The 18,424-nt window shown below is 39.5% G+C and overlaps 1 protein-coding gene across 4 annotated transcripts in view; it reads right to left on the reverse strand.

The window, feature by feature from the left end:
- Nucleotides 1–18,424, reverse strand: part of LOC127416672 (src substrate cortactin-like) — a 54,839-nt gene that overhangs the window by 26,735 nt on the left and 9,680 nt on the right. For all 4 annotated transcript variants that reach the window (XM_051656156.1, XM_051656155.1, XM_051656152.1 and 1 more), the window contains exon 4: nucleotides 3,333–3,462. In XM_051656156.1, the coding sequence (XP_051512116.1) occupies nucleotides 3,333–3,462 (130 nt within the window). The remainder of the gene's footprint in view (nucleotides 1–3,332; nucleotides 3,463–18,424) is intronic.

Below are 18,424 nucleotides of genomic sequence, written 5' to 3' on the forward strand. Positions count from 1 at the left end.
GTCATATTGCATATATTATCAAAAGATATTGCATTATATCTTTTTATCAACTTCTTTTTAGTAACTATGACAAGTTTTGTAGTCCTTTTTTGATAATATTTAAAATATATTTATATTTTTATAGATAGAAGGATTCATTGAACTGAGCTCATACCGGGCAAGTGTGGGGCACTCCCTGTGAAAAACAAAAATAAATATTAACAATTCCGTAATAAATTAATAACCACTTGTTTGGGGGCCTGGGTAGCTCAGCGAGTGAAAACGCTGGCTACCACCCCTGGAGTCGCGAGTTCAAATCCAGGATGTGCTGAGTGACTCCAGCCAGGTCTCCTAAGCAACCAAATTAGCCCGGTTGCTATGGAGGGTACAGTCACATGGGGTAACCTCCTCGTGGTTGCTATAATGTGGTTCTCGCTCTCGGTGGAGCCCGTGGTGATTTGTGCATGGATGCCGTGGAGAATAGCATGAAGTCTCCACACGCGCTGTCTCCGTGGTAACGCGTTCAACAAGCCACGTGATAAGATGCGCGGATTGACGGTCTCAGACGTGGAGGCAACTGAGATTCGTCCTCCACCACCCGGATTGAGTCACTACGCCAACATGAGGACTTAAGAGAGCATTGGGAATTGGGCATTCCAAATTGGGGAGAAAAGGGGAGAAAAAATAAATAAATAAATAAAAATAAATAAATATCCACTTGCTTGATCCGAACAAAATAGGTGTCGTTTTAAAGCCTAGAATCTGGACTTTACAATACATATAGCTGATCCTACCAATTCTTGAATAATGCTATTTAATTCGCTAACAAATAAGAGCTGTTTCGTTGTCATCATTTGAAAATTTGTTATCACAACAATTATATTGTTGGTAAAACCATAAATAAAGATGAGATAGCCATGTGTTATATATCGTTGGAAAGGTCTCAATTAGTAGAATGCAATGAGCAAATGTTTTTCACTCAGAGGTCAAACTGCAGTGAGTATTAGCATAAGAAATTCCCACAGACACACATAAACATAATAAATAAACGTTTCTTTTTGTCACGTTTTTCCTTATTACTTCCCGAAACAGATACAGTGGTGTGAAAAAGTGTTTGCCCCCTTCCTGATTTCTTATTTTTTTGCATGTTTGTCACACTTAAATGTTTCAGATCATCAAACAAGTTTAAATATTAGTCAAAGATAACACAAGTAAACACAAAATGCAGTTTTTAAATGAAGGTTGTTATTATTAAGGGAAAACAAAATCCAAACCTACATGGCCCTGTGTGAAAAAGTGATTGCCCCCTAAACCTAATAACTGGTTGGGCCACCCTTAGCAGCAACAACTGCAATCAAGCGTTTGTGATAACTTGCAATGAGTCTTTTCCTCCACAGAGCTGTAATTTTGGCCCACTCATCTTTGCAGAATTGTTGTAATTCAGCCACATTGGAGGGTTTTCGAGCATGAACTGCCTTTTTAAGGTCATGCCACAGCATCTCAATAGGATTCAGGTCAGGACTTTGACTAGGCCACTCCAAAGTCTTCATTTTGTTTTTCTTCAGCCATTCAGAGGTGAACTTGCTGGTGTGTTTTGGATCATTGTCCTGCTGCAGAACCCAAGTTCGCTTCAGCTTGAGGTCACAAACAGATGGCTGGACATTCTCCTTCAGGATTTTTTGGTAGACAGCAGAATTCATGGTTCCATTTATCACAGCAAGTCTTCCAGGTCCTGAAGCAGCAAAACAGCCCCAGACCATCACACTACCACCACCATATTTTACTGTTGGTATGATGTTCTTTTTCTGAAATGCGGTGTTACTTTTACGCCAGATGTAATGGGACACACACCTTCCAAAAAGTTCAACTTTTGTCTCGTCAGTCCACAGAGTATTTTCCCAAAAGTCTTGGGGATCATCAAGATGTTTTCTGGCAAAAATGAGATGAGCCTTAATGTTCTTTTTGCTCAGCAGTGGTTTTCGTCTTGGAACTCTGCCATGCAGGCCATTTTTGCCCAGTCTCTTTCTTATGGTGGAGTCATGAACACTGACCTTAACTGAGGCAAGTGAGGCCTGCAGTTCTTTGGATGTTGTTGTGGGGTCTTTTGTGACCTCTTGGATGAGTCGTCGCTGTGCTCTTGGGGTAATTTTGGTCGGCCGGCCACTCCTGGGAAGGTTCACCACTGTTCCATGTTTTCGCCATTTGTGGATAATGGCTCTCACTGTGGTTCTCTGGAGCCCAAAGCTTTAGAAATGGCTTTATAACCTTTTCCAGACTGATAGATCTCAGTTACTTACTTTCTCATTTGTTCCTGAATTTCTTTGGATCTCGGCATGATGTCTAGCTTTTGAAGATCTTTTGGTCTACTTCACTTTGTCAGGCAGGTCCTATTTAAGTGATTTCTTGATTGAGAACAGGTGTGGCAGTAATCTTAACCACAGTTAAGTTATGTTTTAACAGGTGGGGCAATCACTTTTTCACACAGGGCCATGTAGGTTTGGATTTTGTTTTCCCTTAATAATAACAACCTTCATTTAAAAACTGCATTTTGTGTTTACTTGTGTTATCTTTGACTAATATTTAAACTTGTTTGATGATCTGAAACATTTAAGTGTGACAAACATGCAAAAAAATAAGAAATCAGGAAGGGGGCAAACACTTTTTCACACCACTGTACATAACACAGACAATGATGTATTGTAACTTACAGCAGAATATGCTGATTCAAATGAGCCCAAACTCAACATAATATGATAAGCAGATCTTGAAATATTCCCCAAAGAGAGTACATGGAAAGATGATGCACAAGAGGGCGCTCAACACACGATGTGTGTATATTTGTGTGTGTGTGTGTGTGTGTGTGTACATGTCTGAGGACTTTGTGTGAGCAAACACACATCCACTTATGTGCTAAAGGATTGGGATGCTCCTGAACACTTAATATTTCTGTATATTGTAGTCTAATCCATTAATTTCCAATGGCCAGTTATTTTTTCTTAGTTTTTTGTAATGACATTTTTTTAATTAAATCATACAATAACAATGAAATGCAAAACATATATATAAAATCAACCTTTAAACCCCACAACCCCCCCCCCTTCCCAACCCCGCCCCCCAAAAAAACAACCCTTGTCAAACATAAGTAAATATATAGAAATACAAATCAAACAGACACACATATATACATATATCTAAAAAATAAAAAATAATAAAAAATAAAAATTATATATATATCATATGTGAACAAAAGTCAAGGAATTTTATTCCTAAAAAAAAAAAAAAAGCTGTCTGGGTCAAAATGACCAGAACACAACATAAGGGTTAAGTTTCTGATAAAGACAGAAGTATCTTGCCTTATCCATTCGATCCTGCTGCAGTCCAAATTTTCCTCCATATCCATGAGATGCTTTGGGCATGTTGTCCAGCTCTTTCTGCTTCAGGTCACTGTGTTCACACGACACCTTCTCACGCAGCTTATGAATACTGAGAAATGAGAGTAACGCAGGGTGAAGATTTCACCATAAACCACATACAGGTGCATCTCAATAAATTAGAATGTCGTGGAAAAGTTCATTTATTTCAGTAATTCAACTCAAATTGTGAAACTCGTGTATTAAATAAATTCAATGCACACAGATTTAAGTAGTTTAAGTCTTTGGTTCTTTTAATTGTGATGATTTTGGCTCACATTTAACAAAAACCCACCAATTCACTATCTCAAAAAATTAGAATATGGTAACATGCCAATCAGCTAATCAACTCAAAACACCTGCAAAGGTTTCCTGAGCCTTCAAAATGGTCTCTCAGTTTGGTTCACTAGGCTACACAATCATGGGGAAGACTGCTGATCTGACAGTTGTCCAGAAGACAATCATTGACACCCTTCACAAGGAGGGTAAGCCACAAACAGTCATTGCCAAAGAAGCTGGCTGTTCACAGAGTGCTGTATCCAAGCATGTTAACAAAGTTGAGTGGAAGGAAAAAGTGTGGAAGAAAAAGATGCACAACCAACCGAAAGAACCGCAGCCTTATGAGGACTGTCAAGCAAAATCGATTCAAGAATTTGGGTGAACTTCACAAGGAATGGACTGAGGCTGGGGTCAAGGCATCAAGAGCCACCACACACAGACGTGTCAAGGAATTTGGCTACAGTTGTCGTATTCCTCTTATTAAGCCACTCCTGAACAACAGACAACATCAGAGGCGTCTTACCTGGGCTAAGGAGAAGAAGAACTGGACTGTTGCCCAGTGGTCCAAAGTCCTCTTTTCAGATGAGAGCAAGTTTTGTATTTCATTTGGAAACCAAGGTCCTAGAGTGTGGAGGAAGGGTGGAGAAGCTCATAGCCCAAGTTGCTTGAAGTCCAGTGTTAAGTTTCCACAGTCTGTGATGATTTGGGGTGCAATGTCATCTGCTGGTGTTGGTCCATTGTGTTTTTTGAAAACCAAAGTCACTGCACCCGTTTACCAAGAAATTTTGGAGCACTTCATGCTTCCTTCTGCTGACCAGCTTTTTAAAGATGCTGATTTCATTTTCCAGCAGGATTTGGCACCTGCCCACACTGCCAAAAGCACCAAAAGTTGGTTAAATGACCATGGTGTTGGTGTGCTTGACTGGCCAGCAAACTCACCAGACCTGAACCTCATTGTCAAGAGGAAAATGAGAAACAAGAGACCAAAAAATGCAGATGAGCTGAAGGCCACTGTCAAAGAAACCTGGGCTTCCATACCACCTCAGCAGTGCCACAAACTGATCACCTCCATGCCATGCCGAATTGAGGCAGTAATTAAAGCAAAAGGAGCCCCTACCAAGTATTGAGTACATATACAGTAAATGAACATACTTTCAAGAAGGCCAACAATTCACTAAAAATGTTTTTTTTTTTTATTGGTCTTATGATGTATTCTAATTTTTTGAGATAGTGAATTGGTGGGTTTTTGTTAAATGTGAGCCAAAATCATCACAATTAAAAGAACCAAAGACCTAAACTACTTCAGTCTGTGTGCACTGAATTTATTTAATACACAAGTTTCACAATTTGAGTTGAATTACTGAAATAAATGAACTTTTCCACAACATTCTAATTTATTGAGATGCACCTGTAATGTCCAGGGGACAATTCAGGGTTGTTGCAGTTTTAAAAATACATTAATGAACACTTTTAAATGATGACAAAACATTAATGTTGTATTATTCTTATATAACACTAAATGATTAGGGTATAAAGCACAATGTGCTAAAACCTAATTGTAATTGTAACGATTATTTATTATTATTATTTTTCAGCACTTAAACTGATTGTGCAGACCAGACCATAAGGCCTAGATGTGGGTGGTATTGCCACTTTTACTTAAATGGCTGTAACTCTTGAACAGAATGAAATATTTTCACCAACTTTGGGACACTTATGTATGGGGTTAATCTGAGGACACATGAAAAAATTGCACGCATCGACGACTTGGTGGCACTATATCAATGATAAAATTAAAAATAGCTCCAACTATGGGACAGTTGGTCACATCAACTTGAAATTTAGCATGAAGTTTCTTTGTCTAAGCTGCCATCAAGGTTTATGAGGACAGTTCCATATCTTGAAAAATATGGCCACCATCAACCAATCAACTTTCAGCAGCTATTAGACAATGGTTGGCCTCTATGACTCATGGCCCAAGAGTTCTATGCAAAAAACAATAATAAAAAAAGGCCACTGGGAGGTGTACATGCATGTAAATAGTTGTATATTCTGCTGTGTTTCACACACAGACACGTGTTGTTCATATTATGACAGCAGCCATATCACCCTGTAGCTCAAGACTGGTTGCCTACTGAAGTAAAGCAGGGCTGAGCCTGGTCAGTACCTGGATGGGAGACCTCCTGAGGAAACTAAGGTTGCTGCTGGAAGAGGTATTAGGGAGTCCAGCAGGGGGTACTCACCTTGCGGACTGTGTAGGCCCTAATGCCCCAGTATAGTGATGGGGACACTATACTGTAAAAAGGCACTGCCCTTCGGATGAGACATTAAACCGAGGTCCTGACTCTCTGTGGTCATTAAAAATCCCAGGACACTTCTCAAAAAGAGTAGGGGTGTAACCCTGGTGTCCTGGCCAAATTCCCCCATTGGCCCTGATCAATCATGGCTTCCTAATAATCCCCATCCAATAATTGGCTCTATCAATCCACTCTCTCCTCTCCACCAATAGCTGGTGTGTGGTGAGCGTACTGGGGCACTATGGCTGCTGTCACATCATCCAGGTGGATGCTGCACACTGGTGGTGGTTGAGGAGAGTCCCCTGTTCACTGTGTAAAGTGCTCTGAGTGTAGTGTCAGAAAAGTGCTATATAAATGTAACGTTCAGTTCAATGTTCATATGATAGATCTCATTCTGGGGTAACGTGATGCCATCCAAGGAGCAGACGTGTGAGCGACGAGCTCTGCGCACTTTGTTAGTTTTTAAAATTATTTTCATGTTATAATCCGGTGAAACTCGATACACCCAGTTACATATTTGTTCTTTGAGGTAAACATGGCAAAGAAGTCAAAATCCTCGGACTCTGGAGGCATTAAAAGACACTTGCGTGCTCAAACTGAAACCTCTTACGGGCCTGCAGACCGGACTCGATTTGGATGGCGAGGCCAGGGAAATTCTGCGTCAACTGTCCAACATGTTTGTGATGCTGACGAAGGTTGTTGCTGACTTGGAGGATCTTGTTGTAATACGTCGATCGATTATGGCGATGGAAACAAAATTCTCTGAGTTGGTTACAAGAGTGGCAGATGTTGAGAAACGGATTGATTATCTTGAGTCATCGGAAAGGGAATTATCTGCTAAACCGCTCGTGACCAAAATAGACCTGGGAAACATTTTGGAAAAACTGGAAAATCTCGAAAATAGGAGCCGAAGAAATAATGTACGGATTGTTGGAATTCCTGAGCATGAAGAAGGCAGAGATATGGTGAAATTCCTAGACGAGCTCTTCCCGAGTCTGCTCAACATAACAGGCCATAAGCTGGAAATCGAGCGAGCTCACAGAGTCCCGGCTCGCAGATCTGCTGAGGGAGACAGGCCCTGATCAATACTGGCCAAATTTCTGAGATCATCCGATAAAGATCTCATGTTGCGCGAGGCGAGGAGCAAAGGAAGGCTTTCTTGGAAGAATCACAATATTTTCTTTTTCCCGGACTTTGCGAATTCGACAAAGAGAGAAACGCGATCGATTCAAGGAGTATAAGAAACTCTGGCATCAACGGAAGATCGCTTTTGCACTGATGTTTCCGGCCAAACTGAGAATAGAAACAAAGGATGGCCGCAAAGTATTTACGTATCCCAAACAAGCACTGTCCTTCACAAATACATTGGAGTAAGCCATTTGGTGTTTCTTATGCGAGTGGATTGACTCGCTGAACATACACTCGATTGTCTGAGGAAGCTGGGCACCATTTTTGTTTCTGTTTGTGTTGGTTCCGCCTAGCGGCTGGAGTTTGATTTGTGGAATAACACTTCTCCTTCAAGAAACTTTTGCATTGACAGAGGATGGCTTTTGCACTGGGGTTCCTGGCCTGATTGAGAGTGGATGCTGGGGATGGCCACAAAATATCTACATGCCCACACAAAGGATGTCTTTTATAAAGTTGATGGACTGAGTAAGTCATGGTGTATTTTGAGCATAGAGTGAATTTGACTCTTGACCATCCAACCGGGATGCCTGTTTTGTTTCTTTTTGTGCTGGTTCCGCCTAGCGGCTAGAGTTTGATTTGTGGAATGGCATTGCTTCGGGACAGTTGTGGATGAATCTGTTCGTTCCTTGTGCTTATACCTCCTGTTGGCTGGAGTTTGTTTTGTGGAGTATTTTTGCGGGACATTGGAATGATTACATCATCTGCTGCACTCATAAACAGCTGGCTCACTGAACACTTGTTTGTCTGTCAGAGGAAACTGAATGGCTTTATATCGGTTGGAGTTTGTTTTGTGGAGGATCACACCTTCGAGACACTTCTGTGAATTAATCTACATGTTCTTTGTGTTTACTCTGCCTATTGGCTGGGGTTTGTTTTACAAAGTATTTTCTGTTATGTAATTTTGCCTTACAAAATTTGTGCAGAAGCACAGGACTTGAGCAATCCAACGGCAAAGTTGTCCCGGGGGCTCTTGTAGGCATACATGGACCTTTTGAGTTTAGAGGGATTGACGCCGGTTGGCGCTGCCATGCGCGGGGTTAATGCGCACATATTTATTTTTTTTATATTTGTTTGGGTTGGGGTTTGATTGTCGCACTAATGTTGGAATGTGGTCTGTATAATCTTATTTTTGACACACAATTAATTTTTTCTATTATATCAAAATGTCAAATGTTAATATGAGTGGGTTATCTTTCTCCACATGGAATGTGAATGGGTTGGGACACCCATTAAAAGAAGGAAGGTTATTTCTTTTCTTAAGCGTAAGAAATGTGATATAGTGTTTCTTCAAGAAACACATCTTTCCCTACAGGAAGCTGAAAAACTTGGGAAGATATGGGGTGGACATGTTTTCTTTAATGCTGGCTCAAGTAAGAGTAGGGGAGTCATTATATTGATAAATAAACATCTACAATTCAAATGTCTCAAACAGATTAAAGATAAATTAGGGAGAATCACTGTTTTAGCAGAAATTCAGGGGCAAAGGTTGGTTTTGGCTAATTTTTACGAACCTAACATTGATGATCAGGGCTTTTTTATTGATCTCAAAGGGATGATCTGTCTGGTTTGGTTCAGCTACGAAATTGGATATCAGAAGACTACAAAAGGACAGTTCGGACTGCTGAGAGGATTATTGGTTGCCCCCTGCCCTCCCTTCAAGAACTATACACTTCCAGAGTGAGGAAAAAGGCTGGAAAAATCACTCTGGACCCCACTCACCCTGCCCACTGCCTTTTTGAACTGTTGCCTTCTGGCCGACGCTTGAGAGCTCTGAGCACCAGAACCGTCAGGCACAGGAACAGTTTATTCCCCCAGGCTATCCATCTCATGAACAGCTAAAACTGCCCCAATGAGCAATAATTAATGTGCAATACACAGCTTAGTCTTTTTATATTATCCAACACATCCAACCTCTTCTGCCATTACATTCCCTTGCACTGTATATAACCGATTTGTATTTAGATTTGCACTACGTATGTGTATGTGTATATATATATATATATGTGTGTGTGTGTGTGTGTGTGTGTGTGTGTGTGTGTGTGTGTTTTCAATATTTATTTTTTATTCAATTTTTAATTATTTTTTAAAAGTCCTGTTGCTGTTTTGTATTGTTGTGTACTGGAAGCTCCTGTCACCAAGACAAATTCCTTGTATGTGTAAGCATACTTGGCAATAAAGCTCATTCTGATTCTGATGTTGCAAGCCGCTGGCACCCCTTATGATATAATATTGGGAAGAGACTTTAATCTATTGGTGGACTCAGTCCTTGATCATAGTGAAGCAAAAGTGTGTAAGCCCCCTAGAGCAACATTGACGCTTCACAGGATGTGTAAAAAATCTTGGTCTCGCAGATATTTGGCGACTTTTGAACCCATCTGGTAGGGACTATACATTTTTTTCATCAGTCCATAAGATTTATTCTAGAATAGATTTCTTTTTATTATATACATATATATATATATATCTACGTCCCTCATTTCATCTGTTGTTGATTGTTCAATTGGAAACATCTCAGTCTCAGATCATGTTTAAAGGTCGTGTTTAAAGGTGTTGCCACATATGGAGAAAAAGAAATAATATAGTATAGTAACAATATAGGCACATTAATGTATCCCTTTTGCAAAATCTTGATTTCCAACAAATGTTAAAGACTGAAATCAATGTTTATATGGAGACCAACTGATCTACAGTATCTTCTGTGGGCATAGCTTGGGAGGCACTTAAGGCGGTTCATAGGGGCTGGATCATACAGTATGCCTCATTCATCAAGAGATCCAAGGCACGAGAACTTGTTGAGTTGGAAGGGAATATTAAAAGTGCAGAGGCAGAGCTGAAGCGCCGAATGTCGTCTGATGGCCTCAGAGAATTGACCCGACTGAAATACAGATATAATACTATTTTGTCGTGGAAAGTGGAGTTTTGGTTATTCAGGGCAAGACAGTCATATTTTGAGTTGGGGGACCAAGCAGAGAAGCTTTTGGATAGATATATAAAGCAGAGAGAGTCTTTTTCTACAATTCCCTCAGAAAAATCTGCTGGTGGTGAAATTTTTACCTCGGCCATTGATATTAATAATGCTTTTAAAGAATTCTATCTTGATCTTTATAGTTCCACATCTTCGTCTACTGATGAAAATATATGAAACTTTGTGGAACCATTAGAACTCCCTAAACTGACAACTGAGCAAAAGAATTATCTTGATTCTTAGATAACCTTAGAGGAGCTTGACGAGGTAATTAAGTCCTTACCTACAGGCAAGGCTCCGGGGCCAGATGGTTTTGCCGCTGAATTTTTTAGATCTTATGCTACAGAATTGGCTCCACTTTTGTTAGAAGTTTATATGGAATCTTTAAAGAATGGAAAGCTTCCCCCAACCATGACAAGCCCGGATCAGTCTGATTCTTAAAAAGAACAAAGATACAAGCGAGTGTAAAGGTTACCGTACAATTTCCCTGATCCAGCTAGATGTAAAGAAAATTGTCAAAAATTTTGGGTAACCGGTTAAGTAAAGTTATGACATCTCTTATACATATAGATCAGGTGGGTTTTATTTGGGGCATAGCTCTTCTGATAACATTCGGTGTTTCATCAATATCATGTGGTCAGTGGCAAATGATCAGTCAACGGTCGCTGCCATCTCACTTGACGGCGAAAAGGCATTTGATATGGTAGAATGGGATTATCTTTTTAAGATTTTGGAAATGTATGGGTTCGGGAGTACATTTATTGGTTGGATTAAGTTACTTTATAGACACCCTGTAGCAGCGGTACAAACAAATGGATTAATTCCAGATTATTTTACTCTGGATAGGGGCACTCGGCAGGGTTGCCCTATTTCCACATTATTGTTCTGTCTTGCCCTGGAACCATTAGCAGCCGCGATAAGAAAGGAGGAGGATTTTCCTGGGGTGGTGGCGGGAGGTGTGGCGCATAAGCTTCTGCTTTACGTAGATGATATGTTATTATTTGTCTCTGACCCTACTAGATCTATGCCTTGCCTCCACAGAATTATTCATTCCTTTTCTAAGTTCTCAGGATACAAAGTCAATTGGTCTAAATCCGAAGCTTTGGCTCTGACAGCATACTGTCTAGTAACGGCTTTGCAGCCGGGCGCCTTCCAGTGGCCCAAACAGGGCATTAAGTATTTGAGGATTTTATTCCCAGCAAATTTGTCTGATTTATTTAGTTTTAATTTTGACTCTTTAATAAAAAGGTTTTCGAGCGATGTGGGTAGGTGGGCTTCATTACATTTATCGATGATTTAAATGTTGATTGTGTTGTTATTGTAAGATTTAATAAAAAAAAAAATTATTACAAAAAAAGATAGATCTCATTCTGAACAACACAATTCTGACAATAACCTAAAAATAAATCATGTATCGCAGATTTTTTTTTTTACTTAGGCTGGGGAACACATTTAACAAAGCCTTAGGACTTGTTACAATACTTATCAGCACAACAGGTACATTATTTCTTACACTTTTCTACTGATGACTTATACTGGAATTACTGTTAATTTTGCTGCTACGTTATCCAGTATACTAGTTAACAACAAAGTTTTTCTTAATAAGCAATACATTTATATTGAAATAATGTGCAGTTAGAGGTTTGTGTTTCTTTTCATGTTAAAGAGCACACCCAATTAGTTCCACACAATAATGTAAAGATATTCTAAACTGATTATGTAAAAAACAAAACAACAACGCTGGTATCGGATCAGGATTGGTATCAGCCGATACTGAGATTTCTGGAATAGGATCGGATGAGAAAAAGTGGTATCGGTGCATCCCTATAATGCAGGATTTTTAACTATAAAAAAAGCCCGAAATAAAATAACCCATAGTCATAAAAGGTCATAAAAGCCTTGAATGGTGTTCTTTTAACTATTTTAGTGAAAAAACAATACGCACACATACATTTTCGTCTATCTTGATTTAATGTTGCTCTGAAGACCTCTACTGTTGTTCTGACAGCTTTTCAATTTGTGCAATGTGCGTGCATGGAGTAGAATCAAGCACGCACACTGTACACACCTTCACTTTGAAATGAGCAGCGCATGTATTTATTTAAAGGAATAGTTCACACAAAAATGAAAATTCTCTCACCATTTACTGATACTTTCTTCTGCTGAACAAAAATGAAGATTTTTAGAAGAATATCTCAGCTCTGTAGGTCCATACAATGCAAGTGAATAGTGATGAAACTTTGAAGCTCCAAAAAAGCACAAAGGCAGCATAAAAGTAATCCATAAAACTTCAGTGGATTAATCCATGTCTTCTGAAGCAATGTAATTGGTTTAACAGACTAAAATGTATCTCCTCTTTCACTGTACATCTTGCCATTGCCAAGCTCAGTTACACTTCCTAGTGCTTGATGTATGCAAAGAGCTAGGAAGTGTAATCGAAATTGAAACTGTGATTGCCAAGGAGAATGCTGATGTCAAGATTTCTAGTGAAAAAGAAGTTATATTTTGGTCTGTTCTCACCCAAAACTGATTGGATCACCTGGGCTTCAAAGTTTTGGTCACCATTCATTTGCATTGTTTGGACCTACAGAGCAGAGATACACTTCTAAAAATCTTTGTTTGTGTTCTGCAGAAGAAAGTTCTACACATCTGACATGAGGGTGTGTAAGTGATGAGAGAATTAGATTTTTTGGGTGAACTATTCCTTCACTTAAATCACAGCCTTTTGCAGTTTAATAAACAGACTAGGCCAAATTGGTTATCAAAGTGTGGGGCGCAAGGTATTGTAAGGGAGGAGTGGAAGACTGCTACATTCTCAATTCTCGTTCACTTTCACACATTCAAATTTGCAGCGGTGACAATCCACAATACAGGAAAACCAACGTGCTAAGTTTTTCCTCTGCCTTTTCTCCTTGAAAGGAGAAAGATGTTCTCATGCATGTGACAAATTCTAATGGTTGAAGAGGAAGATTTAAGTTAATTAATGCTTAAATTTCTGTCTGCTTTCTTTACACTATGCTATCATATGGCTTCAGTAGACTTGAAATATAGCACACAAGTGACTTTTATGGTGCTTTCATATGCTTTTGGAGCTTGACAGTCGCAATCACGATTCTCTCATACCTCAATCTTGTGTTGCATGGATAAAATATGTTTTGTTTTGGAACAAGGAGGGTGAGTAAATGATGAAAAACAGTTGGTGAACTTTTATATGTTAACATTGCTCTTGCAAGCACTATCACTTGTATTTATTCTATTTTTGAATGTTCTATCATCATCTAAACTTAGTTAAAAAAAAATTAAGCAACACAAAGTATAGAGAAAACAACAGAACAATGTTATTTTAATGTTTATGTTAATGTAGTTTAATGTGTTTAATCTACATCATGCTATCATTCAGGTAGAACTATTCTTTCATCCACTAAAGATAGCTTCACTAATAATCTTCCAGAATTGTCTCACATATTCAGTAAGCCAAAAAGTCTAGAAGAACTTCATGTAATAACAGAAAACATAAATACTGTCTTCTCTAGCACTCTTAATAGTGTCGCCCACCTTTGGAAAAATGGAGCGCAAGTGGAGGAATACAAAATTAGAGGTATTTCACGGTGCATGGAAGGATAGTGTCTGTAGCTACAGACGGGCACTAAAAGCTGCCAGGTCAGCATATTTTAGCAAACTCATAGAAAATAACCACAACAATCCTAGGTGTTTATTCAATACTGTGGCTACATTGGTTAGGAATAAAGCCTCGACTGAACCAGATATTCCGTCGCAGCACAAGAGTAATGACTTCATGAATTTCTTTACTGATAAAATTTAAATAATCGGAAATAAAATTGGAACTATGCAATCAACTGTCACAGGACCTCAGAAGACAGTGTCTCATAATTTTCCTCACGAGCAACTTCAATCCTTCACTGTCATAGGTCATGAAGAGCTAACAAAACTTATCAAAAAAAAATAAAAAATCAAGCCACAACATGTTTGTTAGATCCAATGCTCTTAAAAAGAGGCATTCCCTGTAATCTCAGAACCTCTTCTTAATATTATTAACTCCTCGCTATCCTTAGGACATGTCCCAAGAAACTTTAAAATAGCAGTTATCAAACTGCTTAAGAAGCCACAACTTGATCCTGGATAATTGGCTAATTACAGAACGATTTCAAATCTCTCGTTTATGTAAAAAATACTAGAAAATGTAGTGTCCTCCCAAATATGTTCATTTCTACAGAGAAATGGTATATATGAACAATTTCAGTCAGGATTTAGGCCCCATCACAGTACAGAGACTGCACTTATCAGAGTTACAAGTGACTTGCTCTTATCATCTGATAGCGGCTGCATTTCTCTTCTAGTGCTTTTAGATCTTAGTGCTGCCTTCAACACAATACATCATGACATTCTCTTGAATAGGCTGGTGGACTTGCATTAGCATGGTTTAGGACAGACATGGGCAAAATACGGCCCCAGGGCCGGAACCGGCCCATGGACCATCTCAATCTGGCCCGCAACGTCCTCCAAGGAAAACAAAACGACCCCCAAAAAAAAAGGCAGCACTATGTTAATGAATCTCGAGGCGAATGACTATGTGTCTGTACTGCTATTTATGTCGATTCCAACAGAGGGCGCTGTCTACATTTACATTGGACTAAAGGCCTCAATTTGACTCTTGCTCACCTCAAGTTGGCGGTTGTGATGACAGAATCAGTTAGGATGAATGCTTCAAAAAAGAGAAAATTTGACTCTGAATGTCGCATTTTTAACCAAGAATGGACATCTAAATATTTCGTCACAAGTGTTGGTTCAAAGGCGGTAAGTTTGATATGCCAACAGAGTATCGCGGTGTTCAAGGAATACAACATCAAGAGACATTTTTCAACCAAGCATGCTAACTATGCCACAAACTTTTCATCGCGGGAAAGAGACGTAAAAGCCCTGAAATTGTCTTCCAACTTAACTGCAAGGCAGAATATTTTTACAAAGCATTTGACCATCCAAGAATCGGCAACGAAAGTTAGCTACATGCTGTCACACAAACTCGCGAAACAGAGCAAGCCTTTCTCTGATGGTGAATTTTTGAAAGACTGTATGGTAGAGGCAGCTAGCATACTGTGCCCTGACAATAAAGGTCAGTTCGAAAATGTCAGTCGGTCTCGTCGCACAGTCACTCGGCGTGTGGAAGTAACTGATGAAGAGTTGTCTGCTGAATTGTCAAAAAGGGCAGCTGATTTCACATATTTGACATCACGCTGGATGAGAGCACAGATATCAAATATACCGCCCAGCTACTTATTTTCATTCGAGGGATCAATGACAGGTTTGAAATAGTGGATTTCTTGCCATGGAGTCGATAAAGGGGACAACAAGGGGATCGGACCTCTACGACAGGGTGTCAGGATGTTTGGAGAGACTGAAACTGCCTTGGGCTAAACTGCTGAACGTGACCACTGATGGATCTCCAAACCTCACCAGGAAGATCGTCGGGCTCCTGCGGACCGCGTAAGAGAGGACAAACCCAACTCAGATTTGATCTTCCTACACTGCATCATTCACCAGGAATCCCTGTGTAAATCTGCGTTGAAACTTGATTATGTCGCTAAAACGGTGGTGAAACTCGTGAACTTTATCCGGGCCCGAGGGCTTAACCATCGCCAGTTCATCCAGCTACTGGAGGAAAGTGACACTGAACACACAGACGTGCTGTACCACTCAAATGTTCGCTGGCTGAGCCTGGGGAAGGTGTTTCACCATGTGTGGGAGTTGAGAGGAGAGATAGGGACGTTTCTGGTGACTGTCGGTAAAGCTGACGAGTTTGCAGAGTTGCAGGATAAACATTGGGTGTGTGACTTTGCATTCGGAGTGGATGTAATGGGCCATCTGAATGACCTCAATCTGAAGTTGCAGGGGAAGAATGTGTTCGTGCACGAGCTGTATTCATACGTGCGAGCGTTCAAAGCCAAGCTGACCCTGTTTTCCCGACAAATGACCAACATGTGCTTCACACATTTCCCAACAATGGCTACCTTGGATGTGCCACCCTGCCACACCGACAGATACACCACTACTCTCACAGACCTCCACACCGAGTTCAACAGGCGTTTCTCTGACATTGCGAAGAATGAACGAGAGCTGGAGCTGGTGTCCTCTCCCCTTTCATTCGATAGTGAGAAAGCGCCCCCAGATGTGCAGCTAGAACTGATTGACATCCAGTGCGACCCTGCTCTCAAACAAAAGTTCACTACATCCACATTGGACAACTTCTATGGCTCACTGAAGGAAACACAGTTTCCGAACCTGCACAGGCAAACACAGAGGATGCTTGTTTTGTTTGGCTCCACTTATGTGTGCGAACAAACTTTTTCTGTGATGAACTACAAGTCACGTTACAGATCCCGGCTGACGGATAAACATCTGTCCTCTGTGCTGCATATTTCAACATCAGACAGGACGCCAGACTTTGATGGGCTTGCAAAGAGAGGTGAACGTCTCAATTGTTCCCTTTAGGCAAAAAAATTACATAGGTAGGCAATGCTTTTCATGACACACAGTGTCATTCATAAATATCTCAGTTATAATTCATTCTCATAGGTTACAGTTACACGAGTAAAACAGAACATAAAATGAATTAATGCATTAATGTATAAGACAATGTGTTTGTTCATAAATAGTAAATATTAGCCTAATCTGTTCTTCATTCAGTGATGCAAGTTTGTACTGCAATGCTATTAACGTTTGAGTTAGCTAAACAAGTAAAAACAGTCTCACAGAAAATGATTTGAGTAAAGTAACTACTTTACAGATGTAAAAATCAACATTTTCTAAGAGAAAGTACTTATTTTTTGAAACAACGACCCAGGCCTTCTGGGCTGGCAAATAGCGTATTGTAAAGCAATCTGTTATTTCTACCAAATTCATGTAGTTTAACATGACTGAAACACGTTTCATTTCAATTGTCCAATGTGTGGCCCTTCGCTTATTTTATCTAAGTCAGTATGGCCCTCTGGAAAAAAAATGTTGCCCACCCCTGGTTTAGGTCCTATTTATCAGACCGCTACTACTTTGTATGTGTAAATGTGGAATTGTCAAATCAAACAAAAGTTAAGTATGGAGTGCCACAGGGATCAGTTTTACGGCCTCTGCTTTTCTCCTTATACATGCTTCCTCTGGGAGATATTATCAGGAATCATGGAATAAGTTTCCACTGTTATGTTGACGATACCCAACTTTATATTTCTTCTAAACCCAATGAAAATTCATAATTCTCCAAATTAGCAGAGTGTATCAACGAAATCAAAGATTGGATGGCCAGAAATTTACTTCTACTCAATTCTGACAAAACAGAGGTACTAATGATTGGACCAAAAACCTCAAAATAAGCCGCTAAAATATAATTTGATTATCGATGGATGTACTGTTATGTTGTTTTCTACAGCAAAGAACTTATGAGTTATATTTGATACCAATCTGTCCTTTGAAAATCAAATTTCCAATGTTTGTAGAACAGCATTTTTCCACCTCAGAAATATTGCTGTTACGACACATGCTCTCTGTTGCTGATGCCGAAAAACTAATTCATGCATTCATGACCTCAAGACTAGATTATTGTAATGCATTACTGGGAGGATGTCCAGCAAGATCAATAAATAAACTTCAATTGATTCAAAATGTAGCTGACAGAGTGCTGACTACAACCAAGAAATATGATCATATTAGCCCAATTTTATCATCATTACATTGGCTACCTGTTAAATTTCATATTAATTTTAAAATTCTGTTAACTACATAAAAAGCTTTGAATGGTCTAGCTCCACAGTACTTAAGTGACCTTCTGAAACACTATATTCCATCACGTTCATTACGATCATAAATTCTGACTTGTTAATAATTCCAAGAATATCAAAATCCATGAAAGGAGGTAGATCCTTTTCATATTTGGCTCCTAAACTATGGAATAGTCTCCCTAACACTGTTTGGGATGCAGACAAAATCAGTTTAAGTCCAGACTAAAGACTCATCTATTTAGCCAGCATACACCTAATTTATCCATCAACTCACAATTAGGCTGCTTTAGTTAGGTCTGCCAGAACCAGAAACATCTATCATGATCTATAACTCTGCATAAAATTGAATGACATCTATGCTAATATTATTCTATTTGTTTCCATGTCTCAACCTTGGGATTCATATTCCAAGGTTATTTTAAACCATGATTTGCACTATACATAAGTAATATTGGCATTATATTCATGTTGTTCAGCTAGAGGGGAACTGGCCCCCACAGTGAGTCTGGTTTCTCCCAAGAT

Source organism: Myxocyprinus asiaticus, chromosome 26 (assembly GCF_019703515.2).
Source record: "Myxocyprinus asiaticus isolate MX2 ecotype Aquarium Trade chromosome 26, UBuf_Myxa_2, whole genome shotgun sequence".
NCBI classification, from domain to species: domain Eukaryota; kingdom Metazoa; phylum Chordata; class Actinopteri; order Cypriniformes; family Catostomidae; genus Myxocyprinus; species Myxocyprinus asiaticus.